General features: G+C 39.4%; 1 protein-coding gene across 1 annotated transcript in view; it reads right to left on the bottom strand.

The window, feature by feature from the left end:
* Positions 1–4,933, bottom strand: part of MMP2 (matrix metallopeptidase 2) — a 29,385-nt gene extending 24,452 nt beyond the window's left edge. The window contains exons 1-2 of the mRNA XM_053953078.1: positions 4,649–4,933; positions 957–1,183 (exon numbers count right to left, since the gene is read on the bottom strand). Of these exons, the coding sequence (XP_053809053.1) occupies positions 957–1,183; positions 4,649–4,792 (371 nt within the window). The 5' untranslated portion in view covers positions 4,793–4,933. The remainder of the gene's footprint in view (positions 1–956; positions 1,184–4,648) is intronic.
* Positions 4,934–20,915: the final 15,982 nt, after the last annotated feature.

Genomic DNA, 20,915 nt, shown 5'->3' with positions numbered 1-20,915 from the left:
GTAAGATAAAGCTGTAGGCCTGACCTGAGAAAGGGACAAACTGAAAAAAAAGTGTGCTGCTTTCTTCTTCTTCAAATGCTTTAATCAGACCTCTTAGTACCTTATATTATAACCTGCTATATTCCTTGTAAAGACAAGTTTCCAATTCTTTGCAGCTGGGGCTGTGCATAGTGAGAGAGACGACTTTATGCCTAAGGAGGATGAGGAAGATTTAGAGGAGACACACCAGCAAGTAGGGGCTGTGAGCTGCCACAGGTTTTTTTCAGTTGTTATTAGGTTAGTTGCAGCCCAAAGGATGCTTTGAGTGCAAACTTGTGTGGGAACAGAAGATTAGGTCAAGCAGCTACGACAAATCTGCTGGTTTTTCTCATTGGTGGTAAATGTCTGTTCATGGACCACCTAAGGTAATGAGTTTTTTACCACAATGAGAGCTGTATCGGTCCCTAACTCTTCAGAAGAAGATGAAATTAGAATGTGCCAAACTTATTGCAATTGGCTTGTTGTAACTCATGTTTGTATGTATCTAAAATACATCTGTTTGATTTTAAAATTTATTTAATCATCTCCTTTTTTGGACTGCAAAAAGGAGATGATTTAGGACAGAGGAGTTTGGCCTCTGCAATTAATAAGTACTTTGGTCCTCCTGGAGCAGATGGGCAGGTGAGATACTCCTGCTCCAGCTCCCTTGGGATGCAGAGCAAAGAGTAAACCCAAAATCTCTTCAGTTTCAACCAGAACCAGAAAGTTGACATTGATATGTTTCCTTCTGATGTATTACAATTTGAAATGACAGAGGTGTTTGTTAGAGCATTTGGTAGTTATCCAAACACCGGGGGTTCTAATTCAAGGAATCTTGTCTAGTCCTCTAAACAGCTGCTGCATTTCTAAGTGCCTTCTTTAGCTCTTGGAAGTGCTATGGGTGTATGTGAACAGAGCCCACCATTACCAGTCTGTACCTGTATGTTATATGATTCTTTTCCCATTTTGGCTTTCTCGCAAAGAAGTTGTAATTGGCTACGTCAGGGTTACCACAGCGGGGTTTCTTCATTGTCTCAATAGTATTTTGATCCAGATCTCCTGTTTCAGGCAGCCCAAAAAATTTCTGCATTTTCTTCAGAGTATCTTTCAGGACAAATAAATTGCAATTGTCTTTTGGGCAGCCATAGTATTTATTCAGGTATTGCTTGGGGAAAAAAAGCACAGAACAAAGACTTTAAAATTAATAAACTAAATAGTTAATCATTATAAATAAATAAATACTATAATTCCATGTTAGCTTTCCTTCTGTAATTTGCAAGTTTTCTTTTAAAAATTACAATTACTAGTAAGTGAGGGACCAGCAGAATCTTCTTAATTGATACAAAGCATCCTTGATCACATGATGTTGCTAATTAAATAATCATTTCCATTATTAGCTATCACCTTTACTTAATAAATTGCTTTCAGTTATTAGAGCATAGAGCTTTAATGTAGAACTACAAAGTAAAAATGGGTTTACCTTTTTTTTGTTTCTTTATTGTGCATAAATCTGCTTACAGGTTTAGATTTTGTGCAATGTTTTGTTGGAAGAAGCTGCATTATTGAGAAACTTCTCAAGAAATCAAAGCAACCCCACAAATGAGACCACATTGATTGCAAAGAAAAACCCCATTCTTTACTCAAACCAAGAGTTGTTTGAATGTTGGATGTGTTTGCTTTTGAGTCAAACATTGCAAAGACTTGAGGAAGAAAGTATTTGGTAACATCTCAGTTGCTTGGACACTGCAGCCAATCAATATTTGCATACTTAAAACTCCATTGAAAGTTCCAGCACATTATGGCCAGACTGATGTTTCTGATACAGCTGTGGTGGCAGTTCACAAAGTTCTTTCTCATTAAAAAAGAGTGGTCATAAGGGACCAAAAAGATGGCACAAATCACATTATTTTCATCTCCTAAAATAATACCCACGAAAGTCTCCTCTCATTCTCTTAAGGATGGGTTTACAGTGTTTTATGCCCTTCTGTGAAAGAGAAGCCATGTGAAATGGCAGGTATTCCCAAACTGCACCCAAATGGGTGCTTGGCACTGCACAGAGCTGAGAGGTGCCCTTGCCAAGTGCTGTGAGACAGGAAGGTTGCAAGTTACTGATCTTTCCAGTAAAAAACAGTCTGCAGCTGAGGAAGAAACACCCTTCAGGTATGGTATCCCAGTATTAACTACAAGTCCAAGGGAGGAAGACACCTGAATAAGGTAAAGGTATATTTGCCAAAAATATATGAGGAATATCGGGGAGAACTATTTCAAACAGGATTACAAGAAGCCTGACAAAATGACTGTACATTTAAGTTCTTGCACCACCAAGTATTCCCAAGAGAAACCTTTTTCATGTGTCTAATTAATTACTTAAGTTCACCCAGGAGACGGGATAAAACCACAACACCAGCAAAATAAAGCAGAGGATATTTGATAACTGCAGTTGGTCAAGTCTAGCTTTCACCACCTTCCTCACAAAGTCCAGGCTAACCTCATCTGCCCAGCATAGGAAATGGTTCAGGGATTACTCAGAAAAGGATTTAATCAAGATGTTACACCATTTCCTTCAGAAGGTCCTCCATCCATCATGATTGAGCACAGACTATGGCTAGTTTTTGTGATTTTTGTAACCCCTGATGTGGTATTTCTCCAGTGGGGACTGTGGTACTGGCAAATGAAGGACACACAGTGGCTTCATCTTTGCTTCCACTGAGCTGCTCTCCACATGTAGTTAATGGGGCCTGGTGGAAATTATGTGAAATGCATTGAGAATGTAATCAAACAAGCCAGTTTGGTTCTTATCCTCGTTTTCATTTCATGTAATTTGATGGGTTTTCCTATGCCTTTGCTTGCATCCCCCAATGACGTACCATGGTGTAATACTGACTGCATGTCAGGACTGACATTTACTGAAGAACCAGGCTGCTGCTCTTGCCATTTTAGGTTTGGGAGCAGGCTATACAATCAAAACTATAAACTGAGGCATGGTGAAGAATTTTACTTGCTAGGATTCTAAATAAAAAGCTAGCCCCTTTCAGTTTTTCCTAAAATGGAGATTTTATTGAAGATGAGAAGTGACCATGATCAGCTGTTCTATGAGGAGAGAATCTTGAACAAAATGTAATGTCTATGCAAACCACATCTTGGCCTAGGCTGTGAAATGCAGTTTCCCCAGAGTCAGCAGGGAGCTGTGGTGATCTGGAATTTTGATCCAGCTCATTAATGAAACAGGGTCCAGCTGCAACATAGCAATTTGTGTTCTGATGCTGAGGGTTGGGGCTGTTCTGACGGAGGGTGTGAGGAAAGGCAGCCAGTTAGCATTGCCCAAGAATACCCCAAGAAAGACAAAGAAGGACTGCAGTGTTAAACCAGCTTGTAATTTTCCTCTGAGTACACATAATAAATAGGTTGTTTGAAAGAAACACAGATGAGGGGATATGTGGATTGCAGTTATTGGATAAAAGCCTGTCTGTGTCTAAGAAAACAGATTCTCTTAGAGTGGATAAATTGCTGTTAGACACGTGGGACCCCACTCTCCTCTCCCAATGCACTGCCCCCGCCCCCAGCTCTTGGCTACTGTGCTGCTAAGGCAAAACCTTGGGTGAATTTGTTTTGTTAACGGCAGAGGAATGTCCTATTTGGGTCAGTTTGTCTGTTTTTCTGAAACTTTCTGACACAGCTCCCAACTGGAAATTCTCTCTGTACCCTCACTCAGACCTCCTTTAACCTGGCAAACTTTCCCAAGATGCACACAAACTCCTAAAGGAAAGTGACCAACTTTCAAGTCTCTGTGTCCTAAAATAAGAATAATTTATCTCAATTCTACTTAAAATGGATTTACTGCTGAAGAAGAGAAATAATTAGTCTTTAATTTAGTCTATAATTTACATGCTAAAATAAGGATAATCCATCTCAATCTCCCTTTAAATGGACTTCCCCATAATATCACTTTTATGAACATCCACAGGGTTAAAAAAAGGTTAGAATAAAATGCTGTAGAGTTAGAGCTATAATTTGCTAATATACAGAAATACAAACTCCTTTTTTTGTTCCAGATTGGATGTGAGAAAAAATTCTTTAAACCTCGGTGAGATTGTTTTCCAAAGTCAAAACTAGTCACAATGGCTTCTGAAATTCGAGCCAGCTTTCAGTTGTAGTGTCCCTTAAAGCAGTGTTTATGCAATGCACAGTAAACAATCTGGAAAACACACTTCTGAAAGCTGTGATACATGCATTAAGGGAGTCTCAACTGCCCTCACTTCTACTTAAGTAAAAAAATTAGATGTCGCTTATGTGCCTTTCTCCCCTCTTACCATTGCAATTTTTTTGATTATAGTCATGATGATTTAATGAAAATATTTTGTATCTTGAGACTTAAGGGAAACAAAAAAAAAACCCAAAAAACCAAAAAACCGACTTTTCTTTGCTGGCTTTAAAATTTTTAAGAGAGGAAACATTACTTGGCTCCAGTTTTAACTTTTGAAAGCTGATACCTTTGCTAGCTAGCTAACACTTCCAGAGACTCAGGGAAAGAATGCTACAGTCATTCCTTAGCCTCAGCTGAATCAAGAAAGAAACATCTGCTTATGAAACAACAATATAAATCCGAAGCAAAGATGAAACCAACACTTACCACTGCTAGCTCTTTGTCTGTTTTGGGAGTGCTGTCTCCAGGAAACTTAATGATTGGTGACGGTGCGGCTAAAGTTTTGTTAAAAAGATAAACTTGGATGAATAGTACTTTAAAAACAAAGCCACGGCCAATGTGAGTCTTCATTCTGCCTAAACTTGTGCTCTCCTCTTTGGAAAAAGCTTTTCCCCACTGCCTCTCCGTTACTTTAGCTGCAAAGTGCACCAATTGCTTATCTGCACATCTTAACTCCCAGCACCGTTTTCCCTTTTGCTTGCTCTAGCAGTTCCTTTGTATGTTTAAAACATCCAGATGCGCAGTCTCAAGCTACCACAAGAGGAAGTCTGAAAACTAGTGGAAACATGAGAAAAGGGCAGTTACCAGATGTGATTGCTGTGATTTTAAGGTAGCAACAGGCAGATAGTTACTATTGCTGAAAGAGGCCACATTTTCTCCTCATTTGCATATATGAAAGCATTTATTTATGCCATAGAAGTGGAAAAAAATCAAAACCTGACTTAATCCTGAAGACAAGGTATCTCACATATATTTTAAATTAAAAAAAAAAAAAAAAAGAAAAACAGAAAGAAATTACTAAGCATTCTTTTCCTGCCTAAGCATTTTTTACTATTTTTTAGCCTATTTTTATGGCACAGATATAATGATATGCTCTAGTCATGTATGTCATGACATGCATTTAGTCATAATATGCTCCCACACAGTGCCTTGCAGCAAACATTTTGATTATGGATTTTGAGACAGACTCTACACAGGGCAGTGCAGCTGAGCACTTCTTGTCTCCCTCCTGCTGAGGCTACACAGAGTGTGGGTCTGTACTCAGGGCTCACCCTGCTCCGTGTGAGCCTCGCTCCCTCCCTGCTCTCTGCACAATGTGCAGAGCTCTCAGTAAGATCATTGTGGCTTGCTGGGTTCAGAACCAGCTTTAGGCTTTGCCACCAATAGATATCACCTTACCCCTACAGAGTAAAAGATAATTAGGCAGATTCGGCAACAGAAATGAACTTCAATAAAGGATGTCAGGGAAATTGTACAAAATTCAGTGTTTGCTTGTAATGGGGGTTTGAGCTCCTGGTGCAACTGCCTTAATCTGAAATTTTGGTGTAAATATGGCCATTGTCATGGACAGTTGTCTATTGTGTCATTCATAATATTGATGTCTTTGAGGTGCTATTACTAGTGGAATATTATTTTAGCTGAATTTCCCTAATCTAGGGATTTGGCTCATGATTTTTCAAGATGGGAGGCTGGCAAATCTGCATGATTGCAAACTGTGTTCTGGCCAGCCAAGGGTCTACTGTTTCTACTGAACACAAGTCCAGCTATGAACGTTCCTCTGACCTGTATGTAACCATAAAGATTCCAATCAGTGCTAAATGAGAGTTTTCCACGTATGACCTGTTAACAAATAGGGCTGCTAATATGCAGGTGTTTGGTGTTCACTGATATTTGAGAATTGGTTGTAAATAGTTAATATTGGCAGTAGTTAGATTTATGCTAATATCAAGCTATTTTGCTAACTGCACCCCATCATCCATGATGTGAATAGTCTTTCACAAAGGCAAAGGTTTCAAGGAGAGGGCTGAGAGGCTCCAGGAGAAAGCATTTGCAGGGGATTTTGCTGCCCATACCCTTGCACTGTGAGCCCAACACAGCAGCTGTATGCAGGGCTGCTGGGTGAATCAGCCATGGGAAACAACACTTGAGGCTCAGGAGAGAATGAGGACTTACGGGAACTTGTGTGTGAATGGAGCTGTCTTTGTCAGCAAGTGGCTTTGTACTTATCCCCACTCATCCTTTCAGGAACAAATCCAACCTGACTTGAGTTACAGTGAACAACTTTCCCCTAATGGTTCAGCTTTGAAATGACACATTCTTTTTTAGCTTTTCCCCATCAGCAAAAATCCACGGTCATTTAAAGTGTTGCCTTAATAAAGAGCAGTTCTGAAAATATGATCCAGTTTTTCCAGAGCCTGGTACTTGGTTGTGGGGAATGACTCTTCTGCTTTGTTTGTGATGACAGCTCATATTTGTATCTGGCCATGTGACACTGTAAGAGAACAAAGGCCAAGGAAGCCTTCACTATATGTGCCAAGTTACTCTTAGGTCTCCTTAATTAAGCAAGTACAAATATTATGGATCATGTTGCAAATTCTGCAGTTATCTCTGTGCTCCATGTTAGGTCAAAGACTGATGTAAATCTTAAGGCATGAGAACCACGTCATTTTCATAAGAATTTTAATGTAATTTATGACAGCTTAGCAGCTTTCATTTAGAAGGGTACTGTGGTGAAGCCGTTTGAAGCCAAATGTGTCCTGGAACATTCCAGTTGCACTCATAAGCCTCATTGAAAACTAATGAATGCTCTGTTCTCTGTCTGTCCTAATGAATATCGGATCAGAAATGGATGAGGAAACTTTGAATAGACTGTGAGGTCTGTGCAGTGTGAAAATCTCACTGTATTTTGTTTCTTATCCTTGCTGTCAGGGAGGGTAGGTTGAGGTCACTTTTTAAATACACTTTGTAAAAGAAATTGGCAAAGCAACAGAAACCATGCAGACCTGCAGTGAAGCATTGTTTCTCACCTTTGTATTTTTGCTGGTAAATTGCTTTGCTGGTACTACTTCAGTGTGTGAGCAGTTAAGCAAGTTATGTTCAATTAGGAAACATAATACATAATAGGATATTTGATTTATGGGTATTGGATGAACCAACAGATTGAGCTTCTGAGCAGTCAGTGAAAACATTCTCTTTCATTAGCACATGACATCAGAGATACTGTCTGAGCTGCCCTCTCTCAGATTGGCAAAGCAAAATAAATTCTGGTCACACTTTGTTAGAATAGAAGCCCTATTGTATTGAGACTATATTTGGGGTAAAAGGCTTCTAATCTCCTTGTATTTGTCTTTAAGCTCTATGCTATCATCCTGTTCTTAGTGTGCTACAGAGGTGCTGCTTTTACAGGCTGGGAGCGCAGTGGTGCTCAGTACTTGCAGGGGGGACATTCTGCTGCTGGCTGGCCTCTGCTTTGAGTTGAGATTTGAGGTTGGGCTAAATGACTCCTGAGGTCTGTTGCAGCCCAAATTACCCCTCACCCTACCACTCTTGCTGAATTTGAAGACATGGTATGATGTGTTTTCTTATCTCAGACTAGATAAGCCCAAAATCAGGGAGACAGACTGAAGGATCTGAAGGGATGTGTTCTGACACTGACAGATTGACAGGATAACTGCTGTTAGTGTTTGCTGTATAGACATTCCTCAGCCCTCCATATTCTGAAGAGATTACCTCTGACAGTAATTAATGACTTCTGGGTAGACTTCCTAGAAGTTAAACATTAAAGAAAGAGGCAATACAAAACACAGGGAAAGAAGAAAAAGCCCTGCTGAGAAGAAAACCTAAGGCCATCTACCAGCTTTTTGGAAGAGCTGACACAATAATCTAGATCTCCTTCCTTTTACCTTAATCCTCTGTAAGATATTTTGTATACGTAGAGAGATGCTACCTCTGGGTTAGCTACAGAAGATGAACAGAGTTGTATCTCCTATTACTGCCTTTATGTATTTGTGGGAAAAAAAAAATTCTCTGTTGCATATAATTTCTATATTAGGTATTTGTCTGATACACACATAGAGGTATCTCTCCTGAGTCATCTACTTTGTGAGTAAGATGCCAAATGTACCCTTTAAATGTCTACTTTTGTCCATTAATAGTTACTGTATGGCAGACACAGAGAAAGCAAATACCTCTTTGATGACATATTTCAATAATACCAGTAAAAAGGGAATCATGATGTCTTTTGAGCTGGAAGCTACATATCTAGGTAGATCTGACTGTGCTAAGAAAAACATGAGCATGCATTAACATGCTGTTTTTATCAAAGGATTTTTCTATAGCAGAAAATGATTTTTGAAATGATTCAGAAGCACTCGGTGGTTTCAAGATTAGACTTCAGATGGTGTCCTAGATAATTTGCTTACAGAGTAGTCATCCCTTCAGAAACACACTGTAGCAATTCCTACTGTCACTAATTCCAAAATTTTATAAGAAGCTGATGATTTCCTCATGGTTTCAGAAGAGTATGTTAGGCAGAGTGTCATGAGCACAGGCCATGGGAGGATGGTGGATTTATTCCTGGTGGGGTTTCATGTTTTAAATTGAAACCTGTTGCTAGGCTGAAGAAATAAATAATCATCGGGACAATTACGGTCTTAAGAAAACAGCTGATCCTCTGATTACCAACTCAGCTGGTTCTAACTGGGTGCAGTGGGATGTGTGTCTGCAAGTAAACTATTGCAGTATGTGTATAAAACCTCTTCTTGTGTGTTTTCTAGGTCATGTGCTGTGAGTTTATGGCTTCTAGTTTAGGAAGCAAACCAAGTTATTAATGTAGATGGACTTGCATTGATTTTAGCAGGATTTGTGGAAAAGAAATAGCTCATTAAAGTTGTCAGAGCTACTGTAGTGTTCTCAGAGTTTTGCAATCAGAACTTCTAAGGAACTGGAAAACCCAAAGCTCAGGTGATGGAAAAGTTTGCCTGAACTTCAGGAAAGATGCCAATGAAAATATCCCAAGGTCCAGTTTAGCCAGACCTTTGGCTACTTTTTGGTTTTCCAGGGTTGCCTTGTGACTCATTCTCTTTTCAGAAATCCCATTTTGCAATTTCTCCTGGATCAGCATTCCAGAGCCTTTCTTATTGTCTGGGAAAGAAAAGTTTATAAGTACCAAGAAAGCAAAGAGCTCACAGAAGCAAGCACAGGACTGGACTATGCTGAAAAAGGGATTTTGATGCCTTTCACCACATGTCTGACTTGTAGGGCACTGTGGTAGAAGTAGCAAGGCCATGAGTGTGGTGCCAGACTGAGACTCCCCAGAGCCTGAGGTGTGTAGGAATCATGTATCTACTCACTGCTCGCTCTTAGTGGTACCAGTCCTGAAGGTGGACCATGTACACAAATAGCAGTAGTGACACACCAAGGGACTACATTCTTTCTGGGGTTTGACACTGGCAACTCACTAAGCTGCAAGCAGCTGCCTTTCAGTGCCTGTGACAGAAATAGTGGGTGCCTGCTGCAGCGGGCTGAAGGAGATGTGTGCCCCTGTAGGAACAGAGGAAGGTGTGATATTAGCAGTTTATCTGCTTTAGTAAGGTTGTCTCTAGGAAGCAATGGTTAGTCACAGCAGTCCCCACTGAGTTTAAAAGGATTAATAACTTCAGCAAGAACTCGTTTATATTGCAGGCAAGTGAGCTCACCTAAGCCCTGCATGTTGAAGGGTTGATCCTAACAGAATGTAAGCTTTAAAAATCCACATCTTTTATTATCTGGATGTGCTCTCTGTCTGCTCAGCAGCTGGCTCAGGCCTTAGTGATCAATTCACCATATCTGACCACCACATGAGGGAGTCTTTAACCTGTTGGAAATCAGTGTGTGTGTTTGTGTGCATGGAGGGGTGAGAGTGGAACAATGTACAAAGGGTCAACCGTTGGTACCAGATGTGATTTTCAGCATTTAAGGTAGCAATTATATTTGCCTTTTGTTTCTCTCATCCTTTCTGTTTTAGTAAGTTAGGTCCTAAGGATGTGAAAGCTCCTCTGACATGTGGATATAATTGTTAGTTTGCTACTAAATTAGAAATGAATTTTTAAAATTTGATAATGAACTGGACTTTGTGGATACAATGTACAGAATTAATTTGTCTTCAAACATACAGGTGGTTCCCTACTGGTGCTTCCACATACTGGTGGTTCAGAAGAAGTCCTGATGATGCCGTATTTGGTTAAACTTGGCAAACTCAGCATGATCCTCAGGAGCACTGGGAACAGATCCTGCTACATTGTTGTTGCCTTGTGCCATGTGCTGTGAATGGGCCTGGGGAGCTCCATGAGGCACCCTGCAGTGTAAAATGTGAGTAAAGATGATGGCGCCAAGCCCTTTGCTAGCCAGGTAGCCACCCCTACCCCCATAGTAAGAGCAAGAGCTAAATGGATGTGACTGCATGGTCAGCTCCTCAGCCCATGGTGCACAGCTATGGCATTTCTGCTTTCCAGATTTCAGAGACACACCCTAAGGAATGCTGCACTGAGTGACACATTTCTCAAATCCTGTGAAGAGGCACTTTATTCCCAAACAGTGCCACACCAAAGCCTGGCTATTCCCTACTGCTGTTCTGTTTGTATTCATGGGAGATCTCTTTGCTGTAGCAATGGGCAAGTGCCATCCTGAACATGTCAGAATAATGGTTCTGCTTGCTTTGCTGCTGCTGCTGGGCAGCTGCTTGTTGCTAGTCACTCTACACCTCACTTGTCATTATACTGTTGGTATTCAGACACCAAGGGACCTTAATTAATGACTTTGAAGATACAGTCTTTTATAATTTATGACAGAACTTTAATTAAACTCAAATATATGGTAGTTGAACTAGCAGAGGATTTAAAGTGCACAATCTTTGATGGAGACAGTGAATCCCTCTGACCACTGGTGATGGATACAGAATGCAAATTCCATTTCATCACAGCAGATTCAGAACAGAATGGGTTTTTTTTTTTTTTTTTTTTTTTTTGGAAACAGAGAGGTCCCTGTTGTTATGGACTGGAAAAATGGTAAGGTCAAGGGGCCTGCAGTCATTTGATTCCCTCTCCTACCCCCATCTCCTCCTCTAGAATCCTCATGTATTTTAAATGTCTGTATTGGTAGAAAAAAGAAAAGGACACAGATCTGTGTGATGCTTATATACTTCTTTATTATTTGCAGAGATGGTGTGTAAAATTGCTGTACTTGGTTCAGGTACTCACTCCAGGACTCTTGCCAAAGCAGTAGGAGAGTTCTTATTTCACATAAAGGGAAACTGAGGCAGTGCTTTCACTAGACAATGCAGGAGAAGTTCATGGAATTTTGAAGAGTCCAGCCTGCTTCACAGATTTAGTACATGTCTTTCTGGCCTATGTTGGGATAACTGGACTTCAACAAATATGTAGCAGAATTACTGCTGTGGGTTAAAACTGTTGTGCCAGGGAGCATGGTTTCCTTATGACACTGGGATTTATTTCATTTTATTTGGACTTACTGCCTAACTGGATTCACCTCAATTTCTTAAAAAATGCAGTTTTTATCTAGGAGACTTATACTGCTATCCCACTACTGCTGTGACTTCCATGGACTTCTCTGAATGGATTTCATGGTCTTTCTGCTTACTCTGCCTACTGAGAGTAAATATTTAGAAGATATTTGTGGCTTTGATTTTACAACTGTGAGTTGTATTTTAAATTTTATAATCTCATTTGGTCTACTAAGGGATAAGTCTTCTTTTCTGTGGGATTAGTTGATTGTCTGAGGTTGCCAAGTTTCCCCTCCTGTGTGTATGGAGGCCAATCTATGATCTTACCATCAGAAACCAACAAACAACCAAACAAAACCAACCAACAAGAATAACTATCTGCCACATATACAAAAGCTAATAAATTAAACAAAATGTACAATTTAAAAGAGCTAAGGGAAACTTTTCAATAATCATGTCAAGCTATTTCAAAAAAATTGCCATGAGAGGGAGATGAATAATGGAAAAAATGCATTTAAATAAATTAGTCACTGGAAGCTGCTAAAACAATCAGAAATATTTTATTTAGTAGCTATAGAAATGGTTTAACAGTAGCAAAATATGATTCAAAAATGTCTTTGCTAAATATTGATCATCATTCAGCCATCTATAATTACCATCTTTACCTTTACAGTAGCAATAATTTCTTAGTTATAAACATAAAAATAGGAATATAACTTATAAATAGAAAATAATTTTCCTGGAAAGGAGAAAAGGATTTCCTCAGTGGTTGCTCTTGGTAATGTTGCAAAAAGTTCATTTGTTTTATATTACTAACTTTTCATAAAGTACTTCAACCAACTGCTAAAACTACAACTTGTGAACTGTTAAAATGGAATTCCTGGGCACAGTCATGGGGCATATTTATTTGAAGTTTTTTTCTTTTGTTTTTATTGTCAATTCGCTACAGCAAATTGCTACTCATATTGGATTATTTAAGGCTGTTTGTCTGGCAGATGTATTTATATGTGAGTCTTAGTAGCACTGGGCTGTTTCTGCAGATCTAACCATCGTTAGGGCAGCGGAGGCTCAGCTTTCACAGTGCTAAACCAAAGTGAATGTTGTAGAACTGCAGGCTCCTCTCTGGTTGAGCAGTATTTTGTGGCATCACACTGGAAACACTGATTTTCCATCTGCAGTGTGCAGAGGGATGCTCAGGGTCCATAGCAAGCCTGATCAGCCTGTTCCTGGCAGTGCTCATGGGGCAGGAGCTGCTGGAGCAGGCTGTTCAGGGAATCAGACTCCTGACCTCCCTGCTGGCTTAACTGGGTGTCGAGGTCAGCTTCTCTTCCTTTAACGAGTCACACCAGGTCATCATTTCATCATGCAGGAACAGAATCACAACCTCAAAGATGCCAAAAAGGAGAAAAATCTAAGGGCTCCATGGGAATCCCACAGGGAAGAAGTAAGGGAATCCTACAGGTCCACAGAGCGTCTGAGCTGGTGTCGAGTTCAAAGGGAAACTTCCATTAGCTGGAAAGGCAAAGGAGAGGCACCACCTGCCTGTCCTCCAGCAGGCTGAATTCCTTGTTAATGGGAATGACTGAATAAAGGCAGCACTTTAATGGGCAGGGAGAATGTTCCTCTGAAGGGATTAAATTCCAACTTTCTGTCTTTCAATGTTTTTATTACTCTTCCTATGCTTTTTATGAGCCGTTAATTTCTTTCTTACTTGACCATTATTAATACAGGGCAAATAAATGGCTAAACTACTTCCAGAAGCAGCTTGATGGACCAAAAAGCAGGTCTACATTTTCCTGTCAGGAAGACTGACAGGAATCTAGGGCCATTTGCTGACTGACAGGAATCTAGGGCCCAATTTATACTGGGTTTTATTCCTGATTTCAAGATGATATTAAAAAAATATGAGTGCTGCTGCACAATAAATCTGGATCATGCATTTTTTTTTCTCTTTCAAAGAATAAAGTGCTTAAGGTTTTACTCTGAATTTTAAATGAAGATTTATTCTGGTTTTATTACTGTGCTTCCTAGGCTCCCTCACCAATCTGCTGTGATGTAATACAAAGATTTGAATTGGGAATTATGATCATAAGCAAATCAATACATGTTTTTCTGATGATAGTAAGATAAGCAGGAGGAACTTCCATGTAAAATTATGGATTAACAGGCATTACTGAAAACATGGCATCTTCTGTGGAGCTGCAGCACCTGTACTGTAATACTAAATTTACCTTATTGTATTTTTTTTAGCATTACCATCTGTGATGGAGTCACCTTCCTATTCCAGGAAGAGAGAGGCTTTAAAATGCACCAAGTTGTCTTGCTTTCAGCTCTTCACATTAGAGCTTTTGGAACTTTACAGTCTCAGCAGTTGCAGCTAACTGTTTTTTCTTGCTTGATCTCCTTAATAGCTTTGGGAATGTCAGTCCGCATGTTACCTGAGATGATGTTTTACCCAGAACAGTGGTTTCATTCTGGATACTGCTTTTACTGAGCTTTTTAACCTGTGTATATTGATACCACATCGATTTTGGTGGGATAACAACTAAACTATTGATAGTTTCTCCAAGATTTGGAAGCAAATTTTTTTCAAATCACAGTTTAACTGCGAATTGCTGCTTATTCTTGTAAAAATTCTTATGGCCTCAATTTGACAGAACACTTGAGCACTTGTTTTTACTCAATATTCATGTGAAACAAAAGAGATTAGTCTTATGCTTAAATGCTGGGTTGGAATGTATTTGGTTGAAGAAAATTAAATGCATTTATTATTGCAAAGAATGTAAATTCTATACTAATTCTAATGAGGTGAAGTTCATTCAAAAGAATAGTGCTACTCATAAACAATACGAAGAGGAAAGCAGGCATATTAGCAAGGAGAATATTTAATACTCCCAAAGCACCTTTTACCCAATGAGTTCACATTGCTGTGTGCATAAAAATGATCAACACTTTAACACTTCTGTGAACTAAGCTGAATATCTCCTTTCTCAGATGGGAAAGTCAAAGCACAAAGACTTTGAATGATTTATCTGCATGAATTGGTAGCAGAGCTAAGAATCAAATCTTGGCTTGCCTCAATCTGCCATGGTATTATTGCTCATATGAGCTATTCAGTCATTTATACTACATAGAAGTGACAAGCTCTGTCATTCAACTGGATAAAAATAATTTAAAAATATGATTTCAGCACAGCTCTTGCTCGCCATTCTCCAAGATCCTTTTATTATAAGTTTGCCTTTTTTGTCTCCCATGACACCAAGCCTTGGATTTAAAGTTTCATTCTGCATTCATTCTGCTTTTCACTTCCACCAAACAAAAAGTTTGGGCTGGCTAAGTCACCTTGCCCAGTGTTAGAACAAAGCCATAACAAAAGTGAGAACAGGCAGGACTGTTTGGAAAAGTTATTTCCCACCTACAGGCATATCATAGATGTGAAGTCTGTTATTTGCTTCTCCTTGTGAGAGCTGTGCAGCAACGTATATTTAGAAGATGTGTAATGTACTCTCCTGAAGCATGGGCAGAACCACACAACTCAGAGTTTTTCTCTCTCTCCCAGCCCCTGGGGGTCTCCTCTGCCAGTTGTGAATCATGAGAATGAATAATTTACAGTCATTTTGCATAGAATGTAACACTAAAAGTAGTGGTCTTCTCATTATGTTGCAAACTGGAATTTCTAGATCCTAAGGAAAATTGTGTAAGTATCTTAAAATTATGAGTTCTTTACAGCTTATGTGTTTTGACCAAGAACTTTTCAAGTGCAATAAAATCCAAATATCTGGTCTTTTACTCCTGCATGTTGTGAGGGTGGATTCTTCCTCTTATAGACATTGGAATGTTGGTCATTCACTTTGCTGGGGAACTAGACAGGGTTCTATATTTTAAAGACCTTCGATTGCTTTAAGTTTTAATATTTCTATTGTATAGAAGCCAGATGCTTTTCTTAGTCAATCTGTTTTTCACACCATGCCCACATGCATGCCTTCTAGTTTACATGCTGCAAATAACTTCTTAAATGCCATTACAGTGAGGGAAATGACTGCAAAACAATGGCACTTGCCCCCTAGACCTACTCTCCATATGTCTGACATATCTGCTTACTTAACAGAATGGAGCTTCTATTATTGCTAGCAATTAAATATAGTTGTGAGAAAGTGAGCTGGTTTTCTGCTCTGTCTGGGACATTAACAGCATCACTCTCAGGTAAATCTCAGTTACTGATTTTTATTATTGGTGATGATATTTGAGCTCTGATTATCAGACTTCTGATTCCAGGTTGCATTTGCACAGCTGGCATCGTGGAAAAAGAAAGGGGAAAAAAAGGGAGGAAAAAAAATCTCTTGCCTCATAAATTGAGTAGACTTAGCCTGGAAGATATTGAGGCACACTAATGGGTTATTAAAGTACATTTTCCTTATTTTTAACTTCAAATAAAGTTGGTGGGGAGCAAAGAGAGTTGTTAACAGTGTTTGTAGGAAAAAATGCATCAAGGCATAGAGATATCATGATGGCTTGTGGGTCTTTCTTTTTAAAGGCTGTTATATGATCTTCCTCTGTTGCCTGTTTTATGATGCATGTGCCTCTTCTCCAAGACTTCAGCTCTACCCCATCATGTGGCTGCACACACCCACTCTTCTTTGTGCCCCTCCAGCCACATCCCAGGCTCCTAAAGAACATGTCACTGTTTCATTCTGATGTGACATTTCCAAAGTTCTCTCCCATGTTTCTCAAATACACATGTTCCTTGGAGGCTGCAACCTGTGGGAAGCAGACACTCCTGCAGGCTTGGCAAAATACCTAAGTCTAAAAATACATAAGCAAATGAACTTTGAGGGAGCTGAGCCATTCCCATGTTCTGACCATGGCAGGAAATATCTGCTGTCTCTTTGCTGTTCAGTACAGCTTCAGTATACAGAGTCAGAGCTGCATGATGTGGGGGTTTCGTGGAGTTTTGTTTGTTTGCTTGCTTTTTTGTGTTTGGTAATGCAAAACTATTGTCCCATTTAGCCATAAAGTTCAGCTGTATGTTTGGCTGAGGATGCCTTTGGGAACATAATGGGTCACAGAAGCATGGACTCATTTGTTTAGGAATAGACCAACACCAAGATTGTTGAGTTCAACAGTTATTAATCCTGTTATGTCAATAATCCTGGAAAAAGTCTGATATGCAACTTTGACTCCCGGTAAAGGAATGTTGGATTGGATAGCATTAGGTTATATTCCAGTAAAATAGAGAGCACAGCATAAAGTCTCTTCCTAAAGATGTGGAAAAAAAAAAAAAAGTTGTGATGTAGAACTTTCTCCACTAGGAAGTACTTGTCCTACTGAGAGGTCTGGAGAATGTAGGCTTGCTCTCATTAAATAGTGTGTTCAATTCCTTTGCAATGGACAGTGTTACAAACAAAACATGAACTCTTAGTGTCTTCTCACTAATGCTAATTATTCGGGAATTATTAGGAATTATCATTATGCTCATTATTAGAGAATTAATTCACATTATTCAAGGAAAAACACAGAATCCCACAAGTCAGCCCGGGGTCTGTAGCTTTGGGTTTAAAGCAGCTGAAGAAAGGTCACTTGATGCAATAAGAGATGGTTTCCTGTGGACTTCCAACTCTTTCCTAAGTATCAAAATTCTTCCTTTGATGAGACATGAGATTACTGACTGTATGACTTGGTTTGTTATCAGAATTAGAATACTGTCATGCTTCATTTATGAGTATTTGCATAAATCAACACATCTCCTTCTTTAATAGGATGTACAATGCTAAGATCTTAACTTAGGCTAGAGTTGCTTCTTTCCTCATATTTTATGGAGCACACGGACTTGATTTTTAAATTTTTAATTCTAACACATCTTATTAAACGTGCAGGCATAGAGAAGCACCACCAGTCAAAGACATCATTATTATATGCATGGAGGGTTATCTTCTGCCTTTCTACCCTCATCATTCATTAATGATGCACAGAGGCTTGTCATTTGTCTTTTCAATTCTTTGACTTTATTTTATTGCTCATATTTTATGACACATAGAGAGCTCTGTAGCAAGCATTCATCATCAGCTTTACATGTCTATGGAAATATCATCTCTGTTAGGCCAGGAAAAAGTACTTTTACTCTCTTTGTATTTTGCCTATGAGCTTGATCTAACATCATTCTTATTGTTGGTGTTTCTTGCAGTCTTCAAATTTCTAAGAAAATGACTAACACAGCTCTGCTGTATGCTGAAAAAGCAGCTAACGTGTACAGTGGAGTGTGTGTGTATTTTATTCACCTTTATCTCATTTCATAGCTGCTCCTATGAACCCCACTGCCATCAGGGATAGTCCTTGGGACCTCAGGTGTAACTCCAGCTTGCCATTCAGATAATGATCCTAGATAAGATTAAGATGCTGCTTAGACTTTGTGAAACTGCCAGATAGAAATCTCTCCTGCCAACTTTGTTGGGTGTGTGTCTTTGCAAGGGAAGCTCTGGTCCACTGGGACCAGTGAGGAGACTATTAAAGCAGTTCTGACTTCTACATGTCACTTTGGAAAGCCCCCCAAGATACTCTGATCAGAGTCTTTGCAGTGTTTTAAGTTTTTCAAATTCAGTTTAAAGAGCTTAATCAAACTTTCTGACACAACTGGCACACATTAACATTTTTCAGCTGTAAACACACAAACCCAGGAATTTCTAATTGCCAGTAATTAAAGTGTGTGGTTGGTTTTGAAATGCTTTCCTATTGATGGAGTCTGAAGTGGTACAGCTCCCTAGTGATGTTCCCAAGGAGAACAGAGGCCTGCCTGAGGCCACCTTGCTGCCTCTCAAAAGGTAATGGGGAAAAAATTGGGCTGTGTACTCATCTTGCATAAACATTTGAGTTGGGGCTACTGTTGTGTGTTCATAGAAAAAGTTGGATAACTCCTTTTTATTAAAAAATTTATTAGTTCACTGTGCCAAATATCACTTACTGCCTCATATGACATTTAAAAGTACTCTGGTGTGTATCATTTTTTTTCTGAAATGGTTCAAGAGCTCAGAAGCACAAACCCATACTGTCCCAGCAGGATGTGGGTGGCTTCTACTGCTTTATTGAAAACATTTACGAATGAAATGTTCTTTGGACTAGAGCTTACCCTGAATTACTCTGAAAACATCCAGAGAACTGCCAGTTAGGGGCCAAGTTACATGCATTTCCTCGGAGCTCTTTGGAGCACACAGAAAGGCAGTCCTTCTCGATGCTTCAGTGCTTTATCCAAACACTGACAATGAGAAACAGGGCTGCAAGGTCTCCTGGGGAATATGATATACTAGACCTGTCTCAGTTTCCTCTGGAGCATCTGGGGCTAATGACTGCTAAGAGGAATTTGATAAGAGGCATAGCCTAATCTAATATGGTAATTCCTAGATTTTCATGATAGCTTGACAAAATCTACTGCTGCTTTTCCCTTCCTTGTGCTCACAGAAGGTTCTTGCATAATCTGTCTTAAAAAATCCAGCAGAGCTGCTGAGCCAGGGCATGGCAATCCATCCTCTAGGGACATGCTTGCAAGTATTTTTGTTTCTCAGAGTGGTATTTCTGGTGGCCACATCACAATTCAGTTTTCAAGTGCTTCTCTTTTATTATCTCTCACAGGATTTCTTGATCTTCCTGTCTCTTCTAGTCAGTTCAAAAATACGGTAAGAGCAGCCTTTATTGTGGTATTCTGGCCCTTCTGTTTTCAGTTTCAACTACAGTGAGGAAGCCCAGAAGGAAAAAAATGGGGTTTTTTTTCTTTTTTTTTTTTTTTTTTTTTTGGTAAGAGTTTAACCATTTGGAGGCTGAATTGGTTCAGCAAGTGCAGAACGGGGTGATGTTTGTTACTCTGAAGATTCAAACTAAAAAAATAGACACGATCTAAACTTTATGTATTCACACCAACATGAAATTAACTAAAAAGATTTAATGTATAGGTCATTAAAATGTGTTCCACTACATTGTTAGCAACCCAGGAATAGGAGCAGTAACACTTTCAAAGGTTGAGCAGTCAGTAAGTGCACCCTCCATTGGATTACTGTCATGCATGTGTGGAGAATGGGTGAGAACATGAGGAAATGTTAGGCAAGGGGCATTGTGGAGCCATGTGAATTGGATTCCTTATCTGCCATCTTTTATCTCTACTTTTGCTCCAAGCCAAAGAGCTGTGGTAGAGCTGAAGCACTACAGTAAATGTGTGACTATGATTGCTTCCACTGTGTGTGCTTTGTTTCCTGTGGATACAAGTACATGCCAATGAAATGATTAAAAGTGTTAAACGCTGGTCTGACATCCTGAAAATGGAACAGAGAGTAGTTTTCCAAGATTAGGTTTATAACTCAGTACTTTGAGGGGGAAGTGTAAGTGCAGTCACTCAATTATCCTGAGTCATTCCTTAAGTATCTGTACTCCAGAGTGTCCATCCACTGCACAGTCACCTTATCAAGAGGAAAGACAAACTGAGTACATTTCCATACAATATGGATTGGAAAAGGACAAGAAGTTTAACAAAGCATTTATTGCCTAATAAGAAGAATTGATGCACAACTTCTATTTTTTTTTAATTTTGTATTTTATTTTACATTCTTCAAACAAGGGAGCATGAGTTTGGAGTTTTTTATAATACAGGATCAGCTCTACTCTGGTAGTGGAGGACATGGAGTCTGCAGTACTTTGGGTATGGTGATAAAATGACTCGGGTGTTAGCAATTCTGCTACTCCCGCTAGAAAACTTTCACAGCTGCATAAACATTACCAGAGGAGCTCTTCCTGCTGTGCTTTCATTCAGAGCAGAAGTGAAAAGGATTGTGGTCCCTCTCATTCAGTAGGGCAGAAACATCCTGGGTTCACTGGGAAACATTGGGAAAGTGTTTGGAGGGGAAAAGGAAAAAGCCTCAATGGGTAAGAGAGAAAATGTGTGCTGAGGATTTGGGCTTTAAAACTGAACTGGATGGTAGGAGAATGAGAGTAAAATGTCCATTCTTCTGAAGGCAGCTACAAGTATCAGACAGATTGCAATTATTGGATAGTGATGTTTTCATTTATACTTCTGCTTCCAGATCCCACTTGTAGGCAGAGTCCACTGAGTGGAAACATCAAATACACAGCTTGTAGTCAAGCAAAATGCTTTTAAAACAATGAAGTAGTGGAACACCAGAGCTTTAAATGTTCTGCTTAGAGCTTTAGCATAAGATT

The sequence above is a fragment of the Vidua chalybeata genome, chromosome 11 (assembly GCF_026979565.1).
Source record: "Vidua chalybeata isolate OUT-0048 chromosome 11, bVidCha1 merged haplotype, whole genome shotgun sequence".
Taxonomy (NCBI): Eukaryota; Metazoa; Chordata; class Aves; order Passeriformes; family Viduidae; genus Vidua; species Vidua chalybeata.
The sequence above is the reverse complement of the archived record's forward strand: the minus strand, read 5'-3'. Positions and strand labels throughout refer to the sequence as shown.